Source organism: Passer domesticus, chromosome 8 (genome assembly GCF_036417665.1).
Source record: "Passer domesticus isolate bPasDom1 chromosome 8, bPasDom1.hap1, whole genome shotgun sequence".
Taxonomy (NCBI): domain Eukaryota; kingdom Metazoa; phylum Chordata; class Aves; order Passeriformes; family Passeridae; genus Passer; species Passer domesticus.
Genome location: NC_087481.1, coordinates 7703286 through 7726495, shown reverse-complemented (window position 1 = coordinate 7726495; position 23210 = coordinate 7703286). Strand labels below are relative to the sequence as shown.

The following is a 23210-nucleotide window of genomic DNA, read 5'->3' as shown; positions in this document are numbered from 1 at the left end:
AGCCCCCACTCATCATAGAAACAGGGCCAGATCCCAGCAGAGCTCCAGGCACAGGGCTGAAGGAAGGGCTCTGAGAAAAGGAAAATTGGATGGCACAGAGCAGCAGGGGGAGGGCTGGGAGAAAGGGCTTGGACATCACACATCGAAGTCTGCCCTGACTTACTACTGTCTCCTCCTTGGACAGGACTCCATGGGCAGAGTGAACAAATGTCCAACAGCAGCTCCATCAGCCACTTCCTCCTGCTGGCATTGGCAGACACGCGGCAGCTGCAGCTCCTGCACTTCTGCCTCTTGCTGGGCATCTCCCTGGCTGCCCTCCTGGCCAACGGCCTCATCATCAGCGCCGTAGCCTGTGGCCACCACCTGAACACACCCATGTTCTTCTTCCTGCTCAACCTGGCCCTCAGCGACCTGGGCTCCATCTGCACCACTGTCCCCAAAGCCATGCACAATTCCCTCTGGAACAACACCACCATCTCCTACACAGCATGTGCTGCACAGCTCTTTTTCTTTCTGTTCTTTATGTCAGCAGAGTATTTCCTCCTGACCATCATGTGCTACGACCGCTACGTGTCCATCTGCAAACCCCTGCACTACGGGACCCTCCTGGGCAGCAGAGCTTGTGCCCACATGGCAGCAGCTGCCTGGGCCAGTGCCTTTATCCATGCTCTCATGCACACAGCCAATACATTTTCCCTGCCCCTGTGCCGTGGTAATGCCCTGGGCCAGTTCTTCTGTGACATCCCACAAATCCTCAAGCTCTCTTGTTCCAAATCCTACCTCAGGGAACTGGGGTTTCTTGTGTTTTCCATCTGTTTAGGACTTGGTTGTTTTGTGTTCATTGTTTTCTCCTATGTGCAGATCTTCAGGGCTGTGTTGAGGATCCCCTCTGAGCAGGGACGGCACAAAGCCTTTTCCACCTGCCTCCCTCACCTGGCTGTGGTCTCTCTGTTCTTGAGCACTGTTATCTTTGCTCACCTGAAGCCATCCTCCATCTCCTCCCCATCCCTGGATCTGGTGGTGTCAGTTCTGTACTCGGTGGTGCCTCCATCCCTGAACCCTCTCATCTACAGCCTGAGGAACCAGGAGCTGAAGGCTGCAGTGGAGAGATGGATGAATGGCTGGTGTCAGCAACATTAAACTGCTGTCGAATATTTGAAAATCTCTTGTAATAAAAGTAATCTTTGTACTTCTTGTTGGTTTCATTTTTGAGTTTCTTTTCCTTGGTTTTAATTTTTCATATTGACCATAAAGAAAATCCTTTCTTTCTGCCATTTCTCGTTTTGTTTCTCTCCACCTTCCCTGTGGCCACAGACTGTGACAACGAGGGGCTTCACACTTGGTGGCTTTAAAGGAACTAAAGCATCTCCCAGCAGAGTTTTTTGCAGGAATGCCCTTTTGCTGCCTTCTCTGGAGCTGCAGCAGCAATGTCTGTGTGCAGAGCTGGGGGCAGATCAGTGCTGGCCCAGCAGCTGTGCCCAGCAGCAGCAGCAGCAGCACTTGGTGTTGGCAGTGCTGCTGCCGTGGCCCTGCCCCGCTGCCCTGGTGGCCCTGGTGTTGCTGCAGGGCCTGAGTGCTCTCCGGGCCGGGCACAGTCCTGGGGGTGGCAGTGCCGGGGCTGCAGCAGGGACAGGCCATGGGCACTGCTGGGGCAGTGCTGACACCTCAGGCCAGGCCCTGGGGGCTCCAGGCTCCTTGCCCAAGCTCTCTCAAGAACACGGCCAGGCCAATGCTCAGCACAGAAAAGCCCCAGGCTGAGCAGCCCCAGGCTGGCCGTGGGCAGGCTGGGGACAAACAGCATGGCTGGGGCTCTGCAAGGGCCCTGGGGAGACGGGAAGGAGCAGCAGAGCAGGGGCTGATCCATCCCCAGTGCGCTGCACAGCCCAGGGCAGCGTCCCAGAGCGTCCTCATGGAGCTGCCAACAACATCCCCCCTCTGCAGCCCTGGCCTCTCCCCCAGCTCACACAGGTGCTGCATCCTTGCAGGCACAGCCACGGCAGCACTGGCTCAGGAGCCCCTGTTTGCATTGCACAGAGCAGGCGGGAGCACCCCCATGCTGTTGCTGTGGGGACATGAACCTGAGGGAGCACAAATGCCATCAGCCCCTGGGGCCAGCAAGGGCTGGGGGACACCAGGGAAACCACTCAGCTTTGTCCTGGCCTCTGCAGTCAGCCAGAAAGTTTGTTCCCATCAGCTGGGAGTTTCCTGTGCCACTGCAGACACTGTTACTCAGAGCCAGATCTGCCTGGCAGCCACCCCCAAACTGCCCTCAGCATTTCCTTGGCTTCACCTCTGCTTTCTTTACTCTTCCTGTTACAAATTTCTTCATCTTGCCTACTCCTGTTCCCTCCCCTGCAAACAGCCCATCCCTGTTTGCCCTTTCCTCTCTGGCCCCACTCCCCATTCCAGTTCCTGACTTGGCACCATGGGAACGTCCCTTGGGCAGCAGGATCATCCTCCAAGTGCTGCAGGAATTGTCTGCAGGCTCCTGCAGTGCCTCAAGCTGCTCCCTTGCCAGAGGCACCCCAGGCCAGGGGGGCACATCTGGGCTGCTGTGTCTGCCTGTGGGGCTCCCTGTTCTGGGCAATGAGGAGGAGCTGCAGAGGCTCTGCAGGACTGACAGGATGGGCTTTGGGGCTGGCAGGAGAAGCTGAGGCACCTGGGCTGCTGGAGCTTCTGAAGAGGAGGCCCAGGGCTCATCGTGCACCTGCTGCAAGGGTGGTTTCAGAGAATCCCAGAATCATCAAGACTGGAAAAGACCTTGGAGATCATCAAGTCCAACCTGTGCCCTGACACCACCTTGTCTCCCCCGGGCCTCCTCTTCTCCTGGATAAAATATCTCAGCAGATCCCTCTGGCACTCCTCAGAGGACTTGTGTTCAAGACCCCTCCCCAGCCTTGTTGCCCTTCTCTGGACATGCTCCAGCCCCTCCATGTCCTTCCTAAATTGGGGGGCCCAGAACTGGACACAGCACTTGAGGTGCTGCCTCACCAGTGCTGAGCACAGGGGAAGAATCACTGCCCTGCTCCTGCTGGCCACACCATTCCTGATCCAGGGCAGGAGCCACTGGCCTTCTTGGCCACCTGGGCACACTGCTGGCTCATGTCCAGCCTGCTGTCCATCAGTGCCCCCAGGTCCCTTTCTGCCTGGCTGCTGTCCAGCCACTCTGTCCCCAGCCTGTAGTGCTGCAGGGGTTGTTGTGGCCAAAGTGCAGGACCCGGCACTTGGACTTGTTAAATCTCACCTTGTTGGATTTGTTCCCTGGATCCAGCCTGTCCAGGGCCCTGTGCAGAGCCCTCCTACCCTCCAGGTGATCAGCACTCCGAGCCAGCTTTGTGTCACCATGGTTCCATAAGGCCCCAGAGTGTCTCACTGGTCTCCATGATTAAATGCGTGTCACAATATCCCTTTGGTTCCAGGGAACCCCTTGGTTTCACAGAGTCCCTTGGCTCCTTGGGCCCCACAGTGTCACAATGGTGCCATGGTCCCCCAAGGCCCTGCAGTGTCACAATGAATCCTTGGTTCCATGAGATCTGGCAGTGCAGCAGTGCTCTCCTTGTTTCGCACAGTCTTTTATACCTCTTACTCTCAGACAATAGAAGGACACCTGGTAGATGAAGGGGAGTGGGAGTAGATATCTACTTGAGTAGGTAATAATAAAAATTCCTCCTGACCCCCACTCCCAAGCCAGGTGCCACTTCAGCACAGGTATGAGCCCCTGGATCTGGAGAGTCAGCCACATGATTTAGAAGAAAATTTTCTGCCCAGTGAGCCTCCCAATTATGATTCATGTCTGAGAAGGATTACCACCTGTAACATCAAAAGGAAGGATAATCATGGTGGGTGACTCCCTCCTGAGGGGAACAGAGGGCCCCATATGTCAACCAGACCCACCCCACAGAGAAGTCTGCTGCCTCCCTGGGGCCTGGGTACAGGATATCACTGAGAGACTGCCTGGGCTGATTCAGCTCTCTGATTATTGCCCACTGCTGATACTCCAGGCTGGCAGTGATGAGATTGAAATGAGGAGTGTCAGGGCAATTAAAAGCGACTTTAGGGCACTGGGACAAGGGGTTGATAGGACAGGGGCACAGGTAGTCTTTTCCTCAGTCCCTTTGGTGGCTGAGAAAATGGTGAAAGGAATAGGAAAGCTCACATTATCAATAAGTGGCTCAAGGGTTGGCGTCATTGGCAGAATTTTGGATTTTTGATCACGGGGCAACTTTTACTGCACCTGGCATGCTGGAACCTGATGGGCTCCATCTCTCTGTTAAGGGCAGAAGAATTTTAGCTCGTGAACTGGTAGAACTTGTGGAGAGAGCTTTAAACTAAGTCTGAAGGGGGAAGGGGATGCTGTTGGGCTCTCTGGAAGCAGGCCCAAGGGTGGTAAGCCTGAGTTAGGGGTGAAATCAGCAGCCCAGCTGAGGTGCATGGATGCCAGTGCACGCAGCATGGGTAACAAACAGGAAGAGCTGGAGGCCATGGTCCAGCAGCAGAGCTGTGGTGTAATTGCCATCACAGAAACGTGGTGGGATGATTCACATGGCTGGAGCGCTGCACTGGATGGCTACAAGCTCTTCAGGAGAGACGGGAAAGGGAGAAGAGGTGGAGGGGTGGCCCTTTATATTAGGGAGGGCTTTGGACACCATAGGTATTGAAACTAATGATGATGGAGTTGAATGCTATGGGTGAGAATTAGGGGGAAGGCCAACAAGGCTGACATGCTACTGGGAGTCTGTTATCATCCAACCAACCAGGAAAAAGTGGTGGAAAAATTATTCTATAAGCAGCTAGAGAATGTTTCTGGATCATCAGCCCTTGTTCTTGTAAGCAATTTCAACTTGCTGGACATTGATTTAGAACTAAATAGAGCTGACAAAAGGCAGTCCAGGAAATTTTTAGAGTGTGTGGAGGACAACTTTTTGTTTCCGCTGATGGGTAAGCCCACCAGGGGAGGTTCTATGTTAAATCTTGTTGTTTGCAAATAGAGATGGGCGAGGCCACTTGGGGCAGAGTGATCACGAGATCATGAAATTCATGATATTTGGTGAAGTCAGGAGGAACATTAATAAGACATTTGTACTAGACTTTCAGAGGGCAGACTTTGGCCTACTTAGGAGGCTTAGTCAAAGAGTTCCTTGGGAAGCAGCCCTTAAATGCAAGGGGGTTCAGGAAAAGTGGATGTGTTTCAAAACAGAGATCTTGAGGCCACAGGAACAGACTGTCCCTGTGGGCTGAAAGATGAGGCGACGAGGCAATCGCCCAGCCGGGATGGGGAGGGAGGTTTTGGAGGACCTTAAGAATAAAAAGAGGATGAATCATCTTTGGAAGGAGGGTCAGGTCTCTCAGGAAATATATAAGAGGGCTTCTAGAGCATATAGGAAAAAAATCAGGGAGGCCAAAGCTCATTTTGAATTTAAAATAGCGACTTCTGTAAAGGATAATAAAAAATGTTTTTACAAGTATATTAATGATAAAAGGAAGGGTAAGACCAACCTCTGTTCTATACTGGATGAGGAAGAGAACTTAGTAACTGCAGATGAGGAGAGGGCAGAAGTGCTTAACGCCTTCTTTGCCTCAGTCTTTGGTGGAAGACGGCTTGTCCCCAGGACAACTGTCCTCCTGTGTTGGTAGATGGTGCCAGGGAACAGAATGGTCCCCCCATTATCCGAGAGAAGGCAGTCAGAGAACTGCTGAGGTGCTTGGATGTTCATAATCCATGGAACCAGATGGGATCCACCCCTGGGTGATGAGGGAGCTGGCAGATGAGCTTGGCAAGCCACTCTCCATCATTTACCAGCAGTCCTGGCTCACTGGGGAGGTTCCAGATGACTGGAAGCTGCCCAGTGTGATCCCCATTCACAACAAGGGTGGGAAGGAGGATCCTGGTAATTACAGGCCAGTCAGCCTGACCTCAGTACCCAGTAAAGAAATGGAACAGTTTATACTGAGTGTCATCACCCAGCACTTACAGCATGGCCAGGGTATCAGACCCAGCCAGCAGTGGTTTAGGAGGGGTAGGTCATGTTTGACCAACCTGGTCTCCTTTTATGACCAGGTGACCCTCCTGGTGGATGCAGGAAAGGCTGTGGATGTGTCTGTTTGGACTCCAGCAAGGCCTTTGGCACTGTCTGCCACAGCACACTCCTGGAAAAGCTGCAGCCCAGGGCTGGGACAGGAGCACTCTGTGCTGGGTTCAGAACTGGCTGCATGGCCGGCCCAGAGAGTGCTGGTGAGCGCTGCTGCATCCAGCTGGCAGCCAGGCACCAGTGCTGTCCCTCAGGGCTCTGTGCTGGGGCCAGCTCTGTTTGATATTTTTACTGATGACATGGATGAGGGGATTGAGTCTTTCATTAGTAAATCTGCAGATGACACTGAGCTGGGAGCGTGTGTCCATCTGGTGGAAGGTAGGAGGGCTCTGCAGGGAGACCTGGAATGGTTAGAGGGATGGGCAGAGTCAAATCAGATGAAGTTTAATAACTTGACGTCCCAAGTCCTGCATTTTGGCCACAATAACCCCCTGCAATGCTAGAGGCTGGAGATGGTGTGGCTGGACAGTGGCCAGGCAGAAAGGGACCTGGGGGTCCTGCTCGACAGCCGGCTGCACATGAGCCAGCAGTGTGCCCAGGTGGGCAAGAAGGCCAATGGCTGCTGGCCTGGATCAGGAATGGTGTGGCCAGCAGCAGCAGGGAGGTCATTCTTCCCCTGTACTTGACATTGGTGTACTTGGCATTCTTCCCCTCTTCTGGCACCATACCTCGAGTGCTGTGTCCAGTTCTGGGCCCCCCAGTTTAGGAGGGACATGGAGGGCCTGGAGTGTGTCCAGAGAAGGGCAACAAGCCTGGTGAGGGGCTTGGAACACAAATCCTGTGAGGAGCGGCTGAGGGAGCTGGGGTTGTTTATCCTGGAGGAAAGGAGATGCAGAGGTGACCTTATCACTCTCCACAGCTTCCTCAAGTGGTAGTCAGGTGGGGGTCAGGTGGGGGTCAGTCTCCTTCTCTAGGCACCAACTGACAGAACCAGAGAACAGAGTCTTAAGCTGCACCAAGGGAAATAGAGTTTGGATATTAGGAAAAAGTTTTTTAGATAAAGGGTAATAAAGTATTGGATTGGTTTTCCCTGGGAGGTGGTGGAGTCACCACCCCTGAATGTTTCTTAAAAAAAAGATTGGATGTGGCACTTGGTGCCAGGGTTTACCTGAGGTGGGTGTTAGGGCATGGATTGGATTCAATGTTCCTGAAGGTCCCTTCCAACCCAGTAATTCTGTGATTCTGTGACTCAGTGATCCCAGTGGGCCCCTGCCAGCTCAGCCCCTTCTGCAATTGTCACTCTTTGGCTCAGCCTTTGTGTCCCCTCCAGGCGTTGGCAGAGCTGTTGGGGACAGGGCAGGAGGGGGGCAGCCCCAGCGTTCCCCTGTGTGTGACACCCCAGCGGTGACAGCCCCAGCGTTCCCCTGTGTGTGACACCCCAGCGGTGACAGCCCCAGCGTTCCCCTGTGTGTGACACCCCAGCGGTGACAGCCCCAGCGTTCCCCTGTGTGTGACACCCCAGCGGTGACAGCCCCAGCGTTCCCCTGTGTGTGACACCCCAGCGGTGACAGCCCCAGCGTTCCCCTGTGTGTGACACCCCAGCGGTGACAGCCCCAGCGTTCCCCTGTGTGTGACACCCCAGCGGTGACAGCCCCAGCGTTCCCTCCCTGCAGATGCTCCAAGGGAAGCGTCCAGAGCCGCGTCCAGTCCATGGAACTGAGCGGCCTCTGCCCAGCCCGGCCTGGGCTGATGTGGATTCCTCTGCACACAGCTCGGGGAGGGTCCCCCTGGCCACTTGCACAGTGCTACAGACAAGTGTCAGACACAGCTACAGAGCTCTGCCCAGAGCTAAAAGGGAGAGTTCATTGAAAAGAAGAGAAAAGAAGAAAAGAAAAGAAAAGAAAAGAAAAGAAAAGAAAAGAAAAGAAAAGAAAAGAAAAGAAAAGAAAAGAAAAGAAAAGAAAAGAAAAGAAAAGAAAAGAAAAGAAAAGACCAAAAAACCACCCTACCACCCAAACAAAAAAAACACAAAAACCCAAAAAAGAAAGTAATCCAAAACAAAACAAAACCAAAACCCCAGTAGAAACAAACAACCCCAAAAAACCCCAAAGAAGAAACCACACCAAATGTAACCAAAAAAAAAAAAAAAAAAAAAAAAAAAAAAAAAGAGTACTTTTCCAAGTAGAGGTCTTCCATCCTTCAGCAGTCACACCTGCCCACACACAAGACCTGAGGCTGCAAAAAAATGAGGCTTCCTTTGAACACATTTGCAGGAAAAGCAGGTTTAGGACAGGCTCTCAGCAGAACTGTTCTCAGCTGAGCCCCTCTGGCAGCTGCAGGGCCATTGGAAATGCAGAACCTCAGCCCACAGGGCAGAAAAGGGCTCTGAGCTCCCCTCCCCTGACACTAAACCCTGTTCCCAGGCTGCTTCACACACAGGATTCTTCTGGAGGGCTGCACAAAGCTGAGAGTGGGCTCTGGCTTCTCCATGGTGTGTGTCCTAAAGCTGCCTGGGAGAAGAAATTTCGGGTCAGCTAGGCTGGCACAATCCCTCCTGGCACAGGGCACAGCGCCGGGAAGGGCTTTGGGTGCCGAGGCTTTGCTGCAGCCAAGGAAAGCTCCTGGCTCAGGGTCACCTTTGCTGCTCAGCCAGAGCCCTGAGTGCCCCAGCAGCAGCAGCAGCAGCAGAGAATGGCAGCATTGCCACGGGATGGCACAGGAGAGGGAGATTTCCCCCTGGAGAGAGAGGCTCCTCTTCCAGTTTTTGCATTCAGGCAACTGCAGATGCCTCAGCTTTGGCTGCACAGCAGCTGGAAATGCAAGTCCAGGAGCTCTGTGCATGGCCAGCCCCAGCAGGTGACAGCAAGGACAGGGCCCTGGCACAGTGACATTTGCAGGGAGTGCCTTCAGCAAGCGCTGGGGGCTGGGACTGTGTGCAGAAAACGCCCTGGGGGTCTCTGCAGCCAGGCGAAAGGAACAAAGTTTCAGTTGTGGCCTGGCCAGGGAGCACCAAAATCGAATGTTTTGCACTGCTGGGTGTTGTAGGAGCCCCAGAGGAGAGCCCAGGGGGCCAAGGAATGGAGAGCGGGGACTGTGCAGGAGCCGGAGCAGCGAGAGAGGCCGGGCTGAAGGTGCGGGGCGGGCACGGGCTGGGAGGGGGCCCAGCCTGGGGGTCCCGCAGAGCCTCCCTGCTCCAGAGCCGCAGCTGCCACAGCGGGGCAGCTGCCGGGATCGCTGTGCCAGGGACGGGCCGCAGCTGGGGCTTCCGAGGGGCTGGGCTGGAGCAGCTTTTTGTCCCGATGCACCGGGGGCATTGCCGCGGGGTTGGGGTCCCTGGGAAGGCGCAGCAGGAGAGGGAGGCAGGGGCTGGTTTGTGGATTTGTTGCTGGGATGTTTTGTTGGCGGCCCCGGGCGGGCTGTGGGAGCCGGGAGCGGCCGGGCGGGCCCGGAGCCGCCCCTCGGGCCGGGAGCCCCGGGCAGAGCTCTGTGCTCGGGGGCCGGGCCGGGCAAAGGCTGAGGGAGAGCGGGGGAAACGCTGGCACAGAGGCCCCGGGCTCGCCGTGCCCCCCTGGCCACGCAGCCGGGCTCGGGGCCGCCTCGCTCAGAGCCGGCCCCGGCTGCGGGGGTCCCCGGGGCTCCCTGGGCAGGGGGCGGCGGGGGCTGCCCGAGCTCTGTGCCCGGCGCTGGGCGCGGCTGCCGAGGCAGCGGAGGATGCAGGGTCCCCCCGTGCTGGGGCTGGCTCTGCCCGGCCCAGGGGCTGCACTGTCAGCCCAGAGCCACCTGGGGATCGCCCGGGACCGGCAGGGCTGGCAGGGAAACCGGCCCTGGGGGGAGCAGAAACGGGCAATGCGAGAGCTGGGGGTGCTCCAGAAGCCTGGACATGTTGGCAGCAAGGACAGGGGGACCCATGGATACCCCAGGACTCTGAAACAGGGACCCCGGACAGTGCTGACCCCTGGGACGCCTGTGATGCCAAAGTGGTGAGCCCAGAGAAGGGGAACCTGTGGGATTGCCAGGAGGCCCAGCAGCCCGGAGAGGGGAACACCAATACAAACCTGACCCGTAGCAACCCAGACAGGGGAGTGGCCTCCAGGAGCCAAAAGTGGAGATACCAGAGAGGAGAAACCAAGGTTGGGTGTTTTTGCTGAATCTTGGTCATGTGTGCATTTTGGGGGACTGAATCTCGGTGTTTTGGGGTTTACTTGGGCACCAGATTCCAGTGACTTCTAGAGTGTGCAGGCAGAGGGGCCCAACACTGGGAACTGCAATACCTCAGGGCAAAGGTGACCAGGGTCAGAGAGAGACACCCCTCTGAGGACAATGCTCTCACCATCAGCATTTGCAGGCTCATGTGAATGCAGCAGCCTTCATTGGTATCACCCAATCCAGCTGCCCTTTTTTCCTTATATGTACTCTCCTAGAATGTTCTCCCCTCTCTTGTCCCCCATTGGTCCCGGTTTACTGCAATGCTCCGCCCCTGTTACCTCATTGGTTCCCCAGTTGGCTGCCCCTCCTCTGCACCACCTGTGCTCAGTTCCCATTGGCCCTTGGCCCTCAGACCCGCCCCTTTCCCCCCTTATCAAACCCTGTGTCCTCAGCCCCATTTTGTTTCTGTGCGTGGACCCTCTGCATTGCAATAAACTGTGTTTGGAGCTGTGCACACAGACCTGCCTCTGGCCTTGTCCATCAGCAGGTTAAGCAAGCGTGCTCCGGGCTCTGGGAGTGTAGGTTGCTCACAGGGGCTCGTTGTGGATGTGCCACAACAGTGGAGATGGACTTGGGCAGGAGGATCCCCCTAACCCAATGTGCTCATACATTATGTTTCTCCCCAAACCAGGATTTCCCATTCCCAAACCCTGGCCGAATGGAGGGGCTGGCTGTAAGGAAGAGGAAGAAGCCCCGTGACACCGAGACAGGTGAGGCAGAAGTCAATGCCCCTTTCCCTCTCTCTCCTGCTCCATCTCCCAGCCCAGCATGGCTGTAAGACAACCTCGCTGCTAACGCCATCCTGCTGGGGATGCACTGGGGAGATCTCCTTCCCCTTCCCTATTGCACAGAGTCAAATCCCATCCTCTCCTTGTCCTTCCTCCCCCAGAGAAGGAGCTGAGGATGGAGACCAGGGAGGACAAATCCCCACAGCAGAACCTCATGGCAGAGGCTGTTCTGAATGATGCCACAGGGCAGAAACCCAAGGGGGAGGAAAAGCCTCGGAGATCCCACAGGAGGAGGGCCTGCAAATCCAGCCCAGGGTGCTCTGAGGGGGAAAGACCCACCCTGTTCCAGGAAGGTGGACAGAGCTTCAGGCAGAGCTCAAAGCTGTTCTCCCGTGAGCAGCTTCATGATGGGGAGAAGCCCTATAAATGCTTGGAGTGTGGGAAGAGCTTCAGGCAGAGCTCCCACCTCCTCTGCCACCAGATGATCCACACTGGGGAATGGGCCTACGAGTGTGGGGAATGTGGGAAGGGCTTCAGGTGCAGCTCAGAACTCGTGAGGCACGAACGCATCCACACTGGGGAGAAGCCCCATGAGTGTCCCGAGTGCCAGAAGAGGTTTGCCACCAGCTCCAATCTCCTCCTGCATGAGCAGATTCACACCAAGGAGAAGCCCTTCCGCTGCCCTGACTGCAGGAAGGGCTTCAAGAACAGCTCCAACCTCATCAGACACCGGCGCATCCACACCAGGGAGAGGCCCTACAAGTGTCCCCAGTGTGGGAAGAAGTTTCAGACCAGCTCCAATCTCCTCCTGCATGAGCGGATTCACACCGAGGAGAGGCCCTTCTGCTGCCCTGATTGCGGGAAGGGCTTCAAGCACAACTCGACCCTCATCACCCACCGGCGCATCCACACTGGGGAGAGGCCCTACGAGTGTCCCCAGTGTGGGAAGAGCTTCACCCAGAGCTCTCACTTGACCCAACACCGACGGAGGCACCAGTAAGGGAAGCTCTGCAAATGCCGTAGTTGCAGGAAGAGCTTCATGCCCAGTTGCAGCTTCATCCCCCGTTGTAAGACCCATGTTGGGAAGAGCCCTGGTGATCGATGGTCCCTGTGATCCATGCTGGGAAGACACCTGTACCTTTTCCTACCCTTGCCAACGACATGATGTGGGATCAGATAACATGAGGGTCAGGCCATGGCCCTGTCATTACATTCACTCCCATCTCTAGTCAGTGCTAGGAGCACGAAAGAGACTCCCTGTCTCCCTGAAGAGAAGGGTGTCCTTTCCAGGAGCGAGGATAAACATGGTTGGGTAGAGGCAGTCAGTGGTAATGTAGCTTTTCCTGCAAATCCTTTCTCTTATTCCTTGCTGTTATCGATATTGTTTCTGTTGCTGTTCTTTGTCTTGTTGCTATTCCCGATAAATTATTCTTATCCCAGCCCGGGACCTTTGCCTTTTGTGCTTTCGATGGGAGGTGGGAGGGCAGTGAGGGCAGCGCGGTTTTAGCGGGAGCAGGAAATTGGGGACCAGAAGTCCTAAACCTCAGCCGGTGGAAACCAAGCCCTGGTGGCCATGGCAACAGCCTTGGGAGCGGGTCCCTGGCTGGGGCTGTGGGAACCTCTTCCCTCTGGTGCCCAGGGACAGCACTGGAGGGAACGGCTGCAGCTGAGTTGGGGCAGGATCAGGTTGGATCTCAGGAAAAGGTTTTTCCCCAGAGGCTGCTGGGGCAGTGCCCAGGCTCCCCAGGGAAGGCTCCCAGCTCCAGCAGCGTTTGGACAGCGCTGCCAAGCCCAGGCTGGCATTGTTGGGGTGTCCTGTGCAGGGCCAGCAGTTGGACTCCAGGATCCTGATGGGTCGGACTCCAGGATCCTGATGGGTCCCTCCCAGCTCAGCCAGTTCTGTGGATCTGGGATCCCATGACCCATAGCAACAGGGTCCTGGTGATGGTTGCCTGCTAAGGATCAGATTTGTCACAGAAGGCTCTCAGAAGGATTCCATGGGGACTTTCCAAGAGTCTTCAGGCTGTTCAAGAGCTGGAATGTCACAGGCAGAGACAGGGGCTCCATGGACACCTCCCAGGTGTTCCTGGGGATGGTAAAGAGCTGTGTGCTCAGAGGCAGTCACAGCCATTCCATGGTGACATCCCAGGGGACCTTGGGCTTCAAAGGCACCAATCTGTCACAGGCACTCACAGGGGGTCCACGGTGACATTCCAGGAGTCCCCAGGCTGCCAAAGAGCCGGGATGTCCCAGACACTGACAGGGGTTCCTGTCATGGGCAAAGTGGGAGCTTCAGGCAAAAGCTTTATTTCTTTTTTGGAGAAACTCCTGCTGCGTCATGAGGTGGAGAAATGCCACCCAAAATCGCACCATGGATCCTCAAACCCCTGCAGAGCCCCTAGACTTCCAAAATTCTTTCTACGAGAGGAGACTGGGAGCAGCTGGATCCAATCCCAGCCCCAGACTTTGTCAAGGGTGTAAAAGATTGGAGAGGTAGAATTGAACCTTAATGCAATTTGTCCCACAGGATTAACGATGGAATACCAGATAAATTTACATAAATACAGCTCTGATTGGTTGTGATCATGATTAGACAGAATGGCTTATTTACACCACAGAGTAAATTTTTTAAAAAAGAGTTATTTATTCCACAGTATGGAAGTAATAACAATTATTAGAATATAGTGCTCTAGGAAGCAGTTTTGATGTCCACAGAGCCTTGCTGGAGTTGTTGGAGCCCATTGCAGGCAGAGCCTCCTGCTCCAGCAGGAACTGCCTTTCCTGTGCCAGGAGCAGGGCAGGTCCCGCTGCAGGAAAAGCCCCAGGCCAGCCCCAGCACAGGGAAGGGCTCGGGCACAAGGGCAGAGTGCGGTGCTGGGAGCTGTGCCAGGCAGAGCCTGAGGCACCAAAGGCACCTTGGCAGCAGCAGCTGCTTGCAGGCCATGGCCAGAAGCCTCCCTTGGCAGCCCGGCCTGGTGGCCAGCACTGCAGAGCTGCTGCCTCAGGGCTCATTTCTGCCTGGGCTCTGAAAAGCCACATCTGCTCCAGGAGCCTGCCTGGGAAGCCATTGGCCCCAGCACCTTGGGGACAAGATATGAATGACAAAACTCTTCATGCCAGCAGAGACAAGGCAGGGGCAGAGGAAAGGGCAGAGCCAGGCCCAGGGGACAGGGCTGCCATGGTGATGGCTGTGAGGTCACTGCCCCTGCAGCAGCCTGGCTGCCCTCAGCAGACATTCTGGCCAGAAGCGTTGTGAGGGCACCCAGCACATCAGAGAACCCACACAACAGGAATTCTGTTCTTGGGGATGAGAGGGTTTCACTGGATCAGGTTGAACAAAGCTCTTGCTCTTGGATAATTCCTGAGATGGGGAATCCACTTCTCTGGAAGAACAGTTGCAGTTTTGTGCCATTCTCATAAATGTAAAATATTTTCGCCTTTAAACAATTGTAAATATACTCTCATTCAGTTCAAAGATATTGAGCCTTGTTCTGTCACTGCAAGATTTGGGAAAAAATAATTTTGACCACTGTTTTCGTTTTCACAGACCTTGGAGAGAATCCAAAAACCTCTCAAGATGAGGTTTGGAGGCTTCATCCCATAACCAGCAGTGAGAGGTGGCAGACTCTGGGCTCAGTGGTGTGGAGACTGAGGACAGAATAAGAGTAGCTGGGGAGGGATTAAAGGGTGGTTTCACACATCTCGGAGTTTTTCTTTATTGTATAAATCAGCCAGAGAAAGAGATAATGGTACTAAGGGCAGCTTGGGAAGCCCAGACTGGACACCAGGAGAAAGGAATTTCCCTCCCGTCCCGGGCGAAGGCTGTGGTGCAAAATATCCCCTAGAAGGAGCCTGGAGCAGCCCAAGGCTTTGTGTGGGCAGGCAGAGGCTGTCAAGAAGCAGAGCTGTCAGCAAAGGAAGGGGCCAGCCAGGTGGGGCAGCCGGGGGATGACGACAGCCTGCAGGGACAGAGGCGCAGGGCAGGGACACCGTAGGACAGCCTGGGCTGCACAGGGCACAGGGATGGGCAGCAGCTGCAAGGCCCTGACAGAGCCAACTTGGGCAGCACTTTGGCCATGGCAGACACAAAGAGCACCAAAGTGCCAGAGGGTCATTGAAGTCCTTGTCCTGTGTCTGTGCTGCTGAGCTGGGCCGGGCTCCTGGCCCAGAGGCAGCTCCTGGCAAGGGCAGCGCTGCAGAGAGACAGCTCTGGCCAGGAGCAGCTCCTGTGCACAGCCCAACAGGGCTGGGGCACTGCCAGGGCAGCTCAGGGACACGAGCAGGGCACAGCCAGAGCTGACAGGGGCTCAGCACTGGCAGGGGCTGGGGGATGTCCCAGAGGGGGCTGTGTCACAGTGGCACCTCTGTGGCTGTGTCCTAGAGGCACAGGGCAGCTGTGATGTCAGCAAGGGGCTGTGTGACAGCACAGAGTGGGCTGTGTGTGGTCACAGGTTGGACTATGACATCACAGAGTTTGTTGTGTGAGGTCATTGAATAGCAACAGCATCACAGGGGATTCTGTGTGAAATCATAGAGCAGGCTGTGATGTGAAAGTGTGTGCTGTGACATTACAGAGTGGCAGTCTGGCATCACAGAGAGGATTGTGTAACATCACGGAGGGGGTTGTGACATCACAGAGCTGTCTGTTACATCATAGAGTAGGGAGCTCCTGGCTGGACACTTCAGGCACACGGAGGGAACAAAGACACAACAAAACCAAACCAAATCCAGACAATCAAACCAGAAATGAACCAAGAAATATGTGTGTGTGTGACACAAGGACAGTGATGGCAAGGATAAAAGGAATATGGCCTAAAAGCTGAACAGAGCTCAAAGTTAACATTTCTTAACTTACACCTTAACCTTTACTTCTACTGTAAACGTACATTTTGGCAAAAGAACAGCACTTAACAGTGTTTAACCTAATTTATAACATATGATACAGCAATATAAGAGATTAATAACGCTTAACAATATTTAATTTAGCTAATAACTTATATTAAGCATAACAACTTAGGATTTCATTTATACCTTAACCCGAACTGATGCCTTCAATTTCATAATTTAGCAAAAGAACAGAGCTTAAGAGTATTTAACCTCACTTATAAGCTATGACTTTGCAATTTAAAAGAGAAGTAACACTTAACAATGTTTAACTTAGCTTATAACTTATATTAAGCTAAACGACTGAGCAAAAGAACAACTCTTACCAGCATTTAACTTAGCTTAGACCTTGTGACTTAACCTTACTTACAGGCCTGACTGAGTCAGCTATCCAAGGCACTCCAACCCCTCCAAGAGCAGCATTTCTGCCACATTTCCCCAGCACAGGCACTCCTGTGTGCACACAGACACAAAGAGGCAGTGCAAGGCACATGTTAATGTCTTACCACCAATGTCTTAAACCACTAAGATACTGAACACACCTCTGTGAAACATGTATGTTAAAGATGACAAAACCCAGGAACCTCCTCTTTCTTTTCCACTCAACAAAGAAGCAGCAGGCCCAGCCCTGGCCCCATCTGAACCAAACCAAACCAAGCAGCCCTGCCCCGGGCTGAGCCCCTTCCCCCCTCCCCAGGCCGCCCCCCATGGGCCCCATTCTGACCAAACCAAACCCAACAATGACCAAACAGGAAAACAAAAGAGGCTACAACACCCTAACCAGAACAAAGCCAGCCACAGCCGTTAAAATATTATCATCAAGTCCCCTCCCCCAAAACAACTAAAACCAAAACACCTACAACCTAGAACCCATACAAAATAACTCAACAACTGAAATTAAACACAAAAAACCCCAAAAACCAACCATAAAAACAATCCTAACACATCCCAACCACAACTCCCACCACAAGTTACTGGCAGGTCAGGTGTTAACCCTTTCAATACTTCAATCCTCCCTTGAGTAAAAGAAAAAAGCAAAATACAAGCATGTAAAAGAACGACGTGAAGCCATTAAACTCAGTAAAGAAGAAATTAAATCCCAATTTAAAAAGGAAAAAAAACCTTAATCTGAAAACTGAAATACTCTTATAAATTATAAAGAAAAACTTTTTTTTAAATTACATAAAACGATTTAAAAAAAATTAAAATTAATATCAAAAACTACCACACTAAAATAAAAAATTGAAATAACTGTAATTTCATCAAATGTTTAAACAGAAAAAGAAAGTAATCCATTACCCAAAAGAGAAGATCTTTATTCCCAGAGATAAAAATAATTTTAGAAGTAAGTAATAAAAACTTTTACCTTTAAAGAACTCAGCTTTAAAACAATACCCTATAAGTTGACATGGCCCATCAACAAACTGTAAAAAACTTGTAGTAATAAAAACAACTTCACAATAACAAAGTTCCCCAGACAACTGTTATCCACGACAAAATTAAGAGCCACAAAATAATTTTTCCTGTTGTAAAAAAAATCTCCATAACCATAACAGGAAAAACTTTATTCCCTTAGTGAACTAAAAAAAGACTTTTCTAAAAAGAGCAAACTAACTAGAAATTTTAAGTTTACTTTCTTTACATTGTCAGTAAAAAAAAAAAGTTGTAAAGAAAAAGTGTTCTAAAGAGTGTATTTTAATTCATACTACTCTTTTTCTTTTAGTTACTTATAATAACATTTTATTTATACCCTATAAAATTTTAAGCCTACTTTACCTTTCTCCAAATCCTATCTCACAATAAAACAAATACATAAATAATTAATGGACACTAAATCCACCACACTCATCAACATATTAATTAAGAAATATCAAAATGAGAAAAATCTTAAATTAACAAAACAAAATCACTACAATGTCATAATAAACATTTTGCCAAAGTTTCAATGATTTTCTAAAATTGCCAGCAAAGGCTGTCTTGTTGTTTTGAGCTCCAGAGGACCTCTTGTTTGTATTCCTCCAGTGCGTCCAAACAATTGTAATTTCTTTTAAATGTCTCCAGAGGCTTGTTCAGCCTTTTAGCTCTTCAGTGCAGGAATTCAGTGTCCCAGGGCTCATTAACATTCAGAACACCTTAACAAGCCAATCCTCTAGGAATAATTTGATTTCAGTTTTCAAATAATTTGTGGTTAATGAGGCAGATTTCAGAAGTGTATTCAAACTGAATATATTCTATTTAAAAATACAGTGAGAAAAGATATTTTAGGTCCTGTTTAGGTTTATTTTTCCTATTAATACATTGATATGTGCAATCTCCAACTGATATTGAATCCAAGTACCTCCTCATGCAGTTTGAATAGATATGAAAATCAAGATCCTTCATGGCTGTAAATCAATCACACTCTGTCCCTATCCCCACCCCACCATTTCCCCATCCAAGCCCTGGCACTCACAGCAGCCTTGTGCAAATCTCAGCTCCCTCCAGCCCAGGCTGCACCTGCAGCTTTCAGCTCCTTGGCTCCAACTCCCACCTGCTTTCCTTGGAGAAGGAGCTTCCCGAGACACAGAGAGATGTTCATTTCTTGTCAGCCAACAAAGCCAAGGGAAGGCACAGCTCCATCAAATGCAAAAGTCATTCTTCTCCCTGGCTCTGCCCTGGCCCTGATCCCCACAGCCTGTCCTGTTTCCTTCATCCCTCCTTTGCCAGGCACTTTCTGGGACAAGGGAGCTCTGCTCTGGCTATGGAGGGAGGTCCAAGTGCAGCCACTGCAGTGGGAACCACAACTCATCAGGTTTGTGTCCTTTGAGGGACCAGGAACTGGTGAGACTCAAGAGGCACAGAATGGTTTCCCTTCATGGCCAATATAATAAATGTGAACATGATAAAATTTAATAAATTTTATAAACATTAAAACCCTTCCCCGAGCTCCTTGTGACAGCAACATCTGACATGTCCACCATCCACAAGGCATTTCCATACTGGAAGGATTTTAGACAAAGACATAGGAAGAGGTGATAGAAAAGATAAAAACACAACTAAGATGCTGACTAAGAAGGTATTTAAAGTTTTGAAAATTTGGGCAACTCCCTGATGCTCAAATCATGAAACCAGTCAAAGGAGACACACTGGAATAACTAGAGAACAGCTGCAGGAGGAAATCTGGGAGCAAGGGGAAGGGCATAGATCCAGCTGCTCTAAATGGAGAGATGTCCTTAGACACGGCTGTTTAACCAGGAGAGCTGGAAACACCTAAAGGAAGATGGCCATGAAGTACTAGACTGAATGTTGCTGGCAAAGGTAGAGGGGAAGATCAGTATTTTTTCTCCTGCCATCAGTAGAAGAATCCATGAGATTCAGGAAACTCCTGTTCCTGCTGGGAAAACTTTGCCATTTCTTATAAGTACTCAAGTAATCCAGATTAGAAATATTTTCTGGTATATTATGAAACTAACAGGTATTAAAACCTGTGCCCCTTCCCAGGCAGACATCAGCTGTGTGCCCATGAACAGGCAGTGCCACTTGTGCCCTGAGGTGCCCAGCTGGGATTGGATCTCTCCGAGAGCACCCGAGGGAGAGCAGAGCACCTTGCAAGCTGCAGGTCCCTGACAGCCCTGCAGGGCTCCTGTCCCATCAACATCTGCTCTGCTACCAATCACAGCTGGGATAGCACTGCCCCTGCTGTGTGATTGACAGCTCTGCCAGGGCTGGGGGCGGGGCTCTGTCCCACCACAACCCAAGGCCTGACCCAGCCCTGGCCCCACACGGGCATTCCGAGCATCCCGAGGTGTCTCGGGACATCGATCTCATCCAGCCTCTGGCAGCGGCCACGGTGACACTCTGGAACCTCATGGAGCCATGGGTCACTTGTGACAATGCGGGTCCAAGGAAACTATGGTGGGACTGTGGAACTTCATGGAATCAAGGAAACCATTGTGCAGTTCAGGGGCCCTGCGGAAGCTCATAGAAACGAGGAACCATTGTGACACAGCAGGGCCGCATGGTGCCAAGGGACCACTGTGACTCTGTTGGGGCTCATGAAACCAAGAAGCCATTGCGACATTGCCAGACTTCATGGAATCAAGGAGACCATTGTGATGGTGTGGGGACCCATGATATCAGCGGAACATGGAACAGGTCTGCCTGGTTTGGCCTCCTGGGGCCTGTCTGACAGGTCCCCCTGAATTTGAGATGTCAAGGGCCACTTCCCATCTGACTGTGAAGCACTGGGCTCCATGCTTTCCTTCCTATGGAAAAGAACTATCTTTCTTGTCTAGGCTCCCATGGCTTAAATTAGGATTCCACCTCTAAAATTCCCTATATCCAAGGCTTTCTCCCAGACAAAATCTGCCAATACAGTAAAGTCTATCTAGCCTTGGCCTCTGGTGACTGCCTCTCATCTGCCCCTGGGGCTCGCTCTTGTTTAGACTGAGATCCCTGGTGCGAGGATACGAGGTTTGACTCCATTTTCATCAGAAGGCTGATTTATTATGTTATATATTATATTAAAATACTACATTACAACTACACTAAAAAGAACAGAGAGAAGAAGATCAGAAGGCTACAAAGACAAGAATAGAATAGGAATGAATAACAAAAATCCTGTGACTGCTCACAGCCTTGGCACAGGTGGCTGTGATTGGTCACTGATTGAAAACAATCCACATGGACTAACGGAAGATGCATCTGTGGCACTCCACAGCAGCAGATAGTTATTGTTTACATTTCTTTTCTGAGGCTCTCAGCTCCTCAGGACAGGAAAAATCCTAGCAGAGGCTTTTTCACTAAAATATCATAACAACAGCTCGCCTGTTTTCTTCCTGTGGAGACCACTGAGGCACTGTGGGGCATTGTGGAGCCAAAGGGCATTGTTACACTGTAGGAACTTGAGGAACCATGGGGTCATTGTGATACTGTGGGGTCTTGAGGAACCGTGGAGACCATTGTGACACTTTGCGGTTTTGTGAAATGCAGGGGCATTGTGACACTGCAGAGCACTATGGATCCAAGAGACCATTGTGGCACTGTTGAGCCTCACAGAACCAAGGACAACGCTGTGGTTCTGTTGAGCCACATGGTCCCAAGGGGCCAGTGTGAAGCAGCAGGGCTTTGTGGAACCAAGAGGCCATTGCTGCATTTCAGGGCCTCATGGAGCCAAAGGGCCGTTGTGATCCTGTGGGGCACCATGGATCCATGGAGACCACTGTGGCACTGCAAGGACCCATGGAATCATTGTGATACTCTGGGGCCCCAGGGAACCAAAGAGCCATTGTGACCCTGCAGGGCCTCATGGTGGGAAGGGGTCATTGTGACACTGTGGGAAGCTGTGGAACCATTGTTGCACTAGTGGGCCCCAATGGAACCAAGGGGCCATGGTGACACAGCAGGGCTTCATGGAACACAAAGACCATTATGACACTCTGGGGCCTTTTGGAACCATGGAGACCATTAAGATCCTTAAGCACTTGTGTAACCAAGGGGCCATTATGATGCCACAGGACATCATGGAAGCAAGAGAACCACTGTGATGTTGCAAGACTTCATGGAAGCATAGAGCCGTTGTGACACTGCAGGGCCCTATGGAACCAAGAGAACACAAAATAGGTCTGGCTGCCTTGGCCTCCCAGGAGTCACCTGACAGGTCTGGCTGACCTTGGAATGTGGAAGGCCACTCCCATCTGCCCCTGAAATACTGGGGCTCTGGGCTTTCCTTTGTATGGAGAAGAACTGTCCATCTTTTCCAGGTATCCATGGCCAAAATTAGGATTCCACCTCCAAGTTTATGTATATCCAAGGATTGCTGCCAGAGAAAAGCTGCCAGGACAGACAGGTCTGGATGGTCTTTAACTTCTGAGAGCCAGCACTGACCTGTTTTCCAAACACTGGAAAGGGCTCTATGCTTCTCTTTTTGTGGAAAAAATCCTCCTTCTCCAGGCACAAATGTCTGAAATTAGGATTCTGCATTCAAAATTTTGAATATCTAAGGGTTGTTCCCAGACAAACCTGCCAGGACAGGCAGGTCAGGCTTGCCTTGGCCTCTGGCGGCTGCTGTTCTTCAGCTCCTGAAACATGGGGGTTCTGTGGTTTCCTTCCTATGGAGACCAATGTGACACTTTGTGGCCTTGTGAAATGAAGGGGCTATTGTGACACTGCAGAGCACCATGGATCCAAGGGAACATTGTGACACTGTGGAGCCTCGTGGAACCAAGGACATCACTGTGGCTCTGTTGGGCCCCATGGTCCCAAGGGGCCAGTGCAAATCAGCAGTGTGGGAGTTAGCTCGGCTGTAACTTGGAGTGAGCCAGATTTTGTCCTGGATGAACCAGGCGTGAGTTTCAAGCCTTGGGAGTCATTTGTTTACCTTAGGATGAGCTTGGGAATTCCCTGATAAGCCTTTAGTGTTGTTATGCTAAGTTGTCCAAGTTCTGCTTCCCTACTGGTTACTTGTTTCCCCTATATGGGTATTGTTCTAGAGTGTTCTACCCACAAGTGTATATATTGTTGCTTTGTCTCAAGTCTTTGGATCCTGCCCCTCATACTGGGCTTGACTTCTCCATGTTTACTGTTTTTCACCCCGTTATTGAAGTTCTTTTTGGGCAACTCCATTGATCCCGCTCCTTTTCCTTTTTGCCAACTTCACTCTTAAGTCAGGGAACCAGAGAGGTTTGTCGCAGCCACCCTCACTGCGACATCTGGCCCCTTAGCAGGGACCCTGACATTCAGTTGCGTCAGCTGGGGTCAGCTGAGAGATAGGCCAGTGCTCCTCGGGACTGTGGATTGTGCTGGGCCCAGTGGATTTCCCATCACTTTGAGGGACCTGAGCCAGCAGTGGTGGGGACGATGACGGTGTCCTCACGTGGAGGATTGCAGATGGGTTTGGGAAAATGCAGGACATTCATTGCCCATTTTGCCACTGTGTTTTTAAAATATGGATCCACATCCCATAATTGATTTCGGGTGTGTTCCCAGTGGCTGTTCCCCCCAAGGTGGAGAAGGAGAAAAATGGGTGGCCAGTTGTCCAAAGTAGAAAGCAGCTTATATGGACACTTTAAGTTAATTCTCACTGATCATGAAAAAATATTTTCAAAGAACAAATTAAAATCAATCGTGAGGTGAATCATTAAAAATTTTCCAGACACTTATGCTGATGAAATCCATACCACTGAATTTTGTGACTCTGTGGGATTTAAATTGTGCAACCTTTTGATCAAAAGGGACCCCATTGCACCCCACATGCTCCCCTTCTTCTACACCATCCTTGAGACCCTTCACCAGCAAGCTCTGAGTCGAAAACTTGATCCATCAGTCACTCCTAATGTGGGACCTCCCCTGAAATCTGCCTTTCTTGGACTCTCCATGATGGTCC

The 23210-nt window shown here is 51.7% G+C and overlaps 2 protein-coding genes, 1 long non-coding RNA gene and 1 pseudogene across 3 annotated transcripts; 2 read left to right on the top strand and 2 right to left on the bottom strand.

Moving 5' to 3' along the window:
* Positions 1-23210, bottom strand: part of LOC135305566 (zinc finger protein OZF-like) — a 128753-nt pseudogene that overhangs the window by 33338 nt on the left and 72205 nt on the right.
* LOC135305989 (olfactory receptor 14J1-like) lies at positions 208-1140 on the top strand. Its single transcript, XM_064429562.1, has one exon. The coding sequence runs from the start codon at positions 208-210 to the stop codon at positions 1138-1140; it is 933 nt and encodes a 310-aa protein (XP_064285632.1).
* LOC135305988 (zinc finger protein 397-like) lies at positions 10514-15572 on the top strand. The gene is made up of 4 exons (XM_064429561.1): positions 10514-10753; positions 10867-10945; positions 11125-11757; positions 15538-15572. Exons 2-4 carry the CDS (start codon positions 10894-10896, stop codon positions 15570-15572), a joined length of 720 nt encoding a protein of 239 aa, XP_064285631.1. The 5' UTR covers positions 10514-10753; positions 10867-10893.
* On the bottom strand, positions 16189-21973 carry LOC135305744 (uncharacterized). The gene is made up of 3 exons (XR_010366728.1): positions 21875-21973; positions 21713-21788; positions 16189-16300 (listed from the first exon to the last, which is right to left on the bottom strand). It is a non-coding gene; the product is annotated as an uncharacterized LOC135305744 (long non-coding RNA).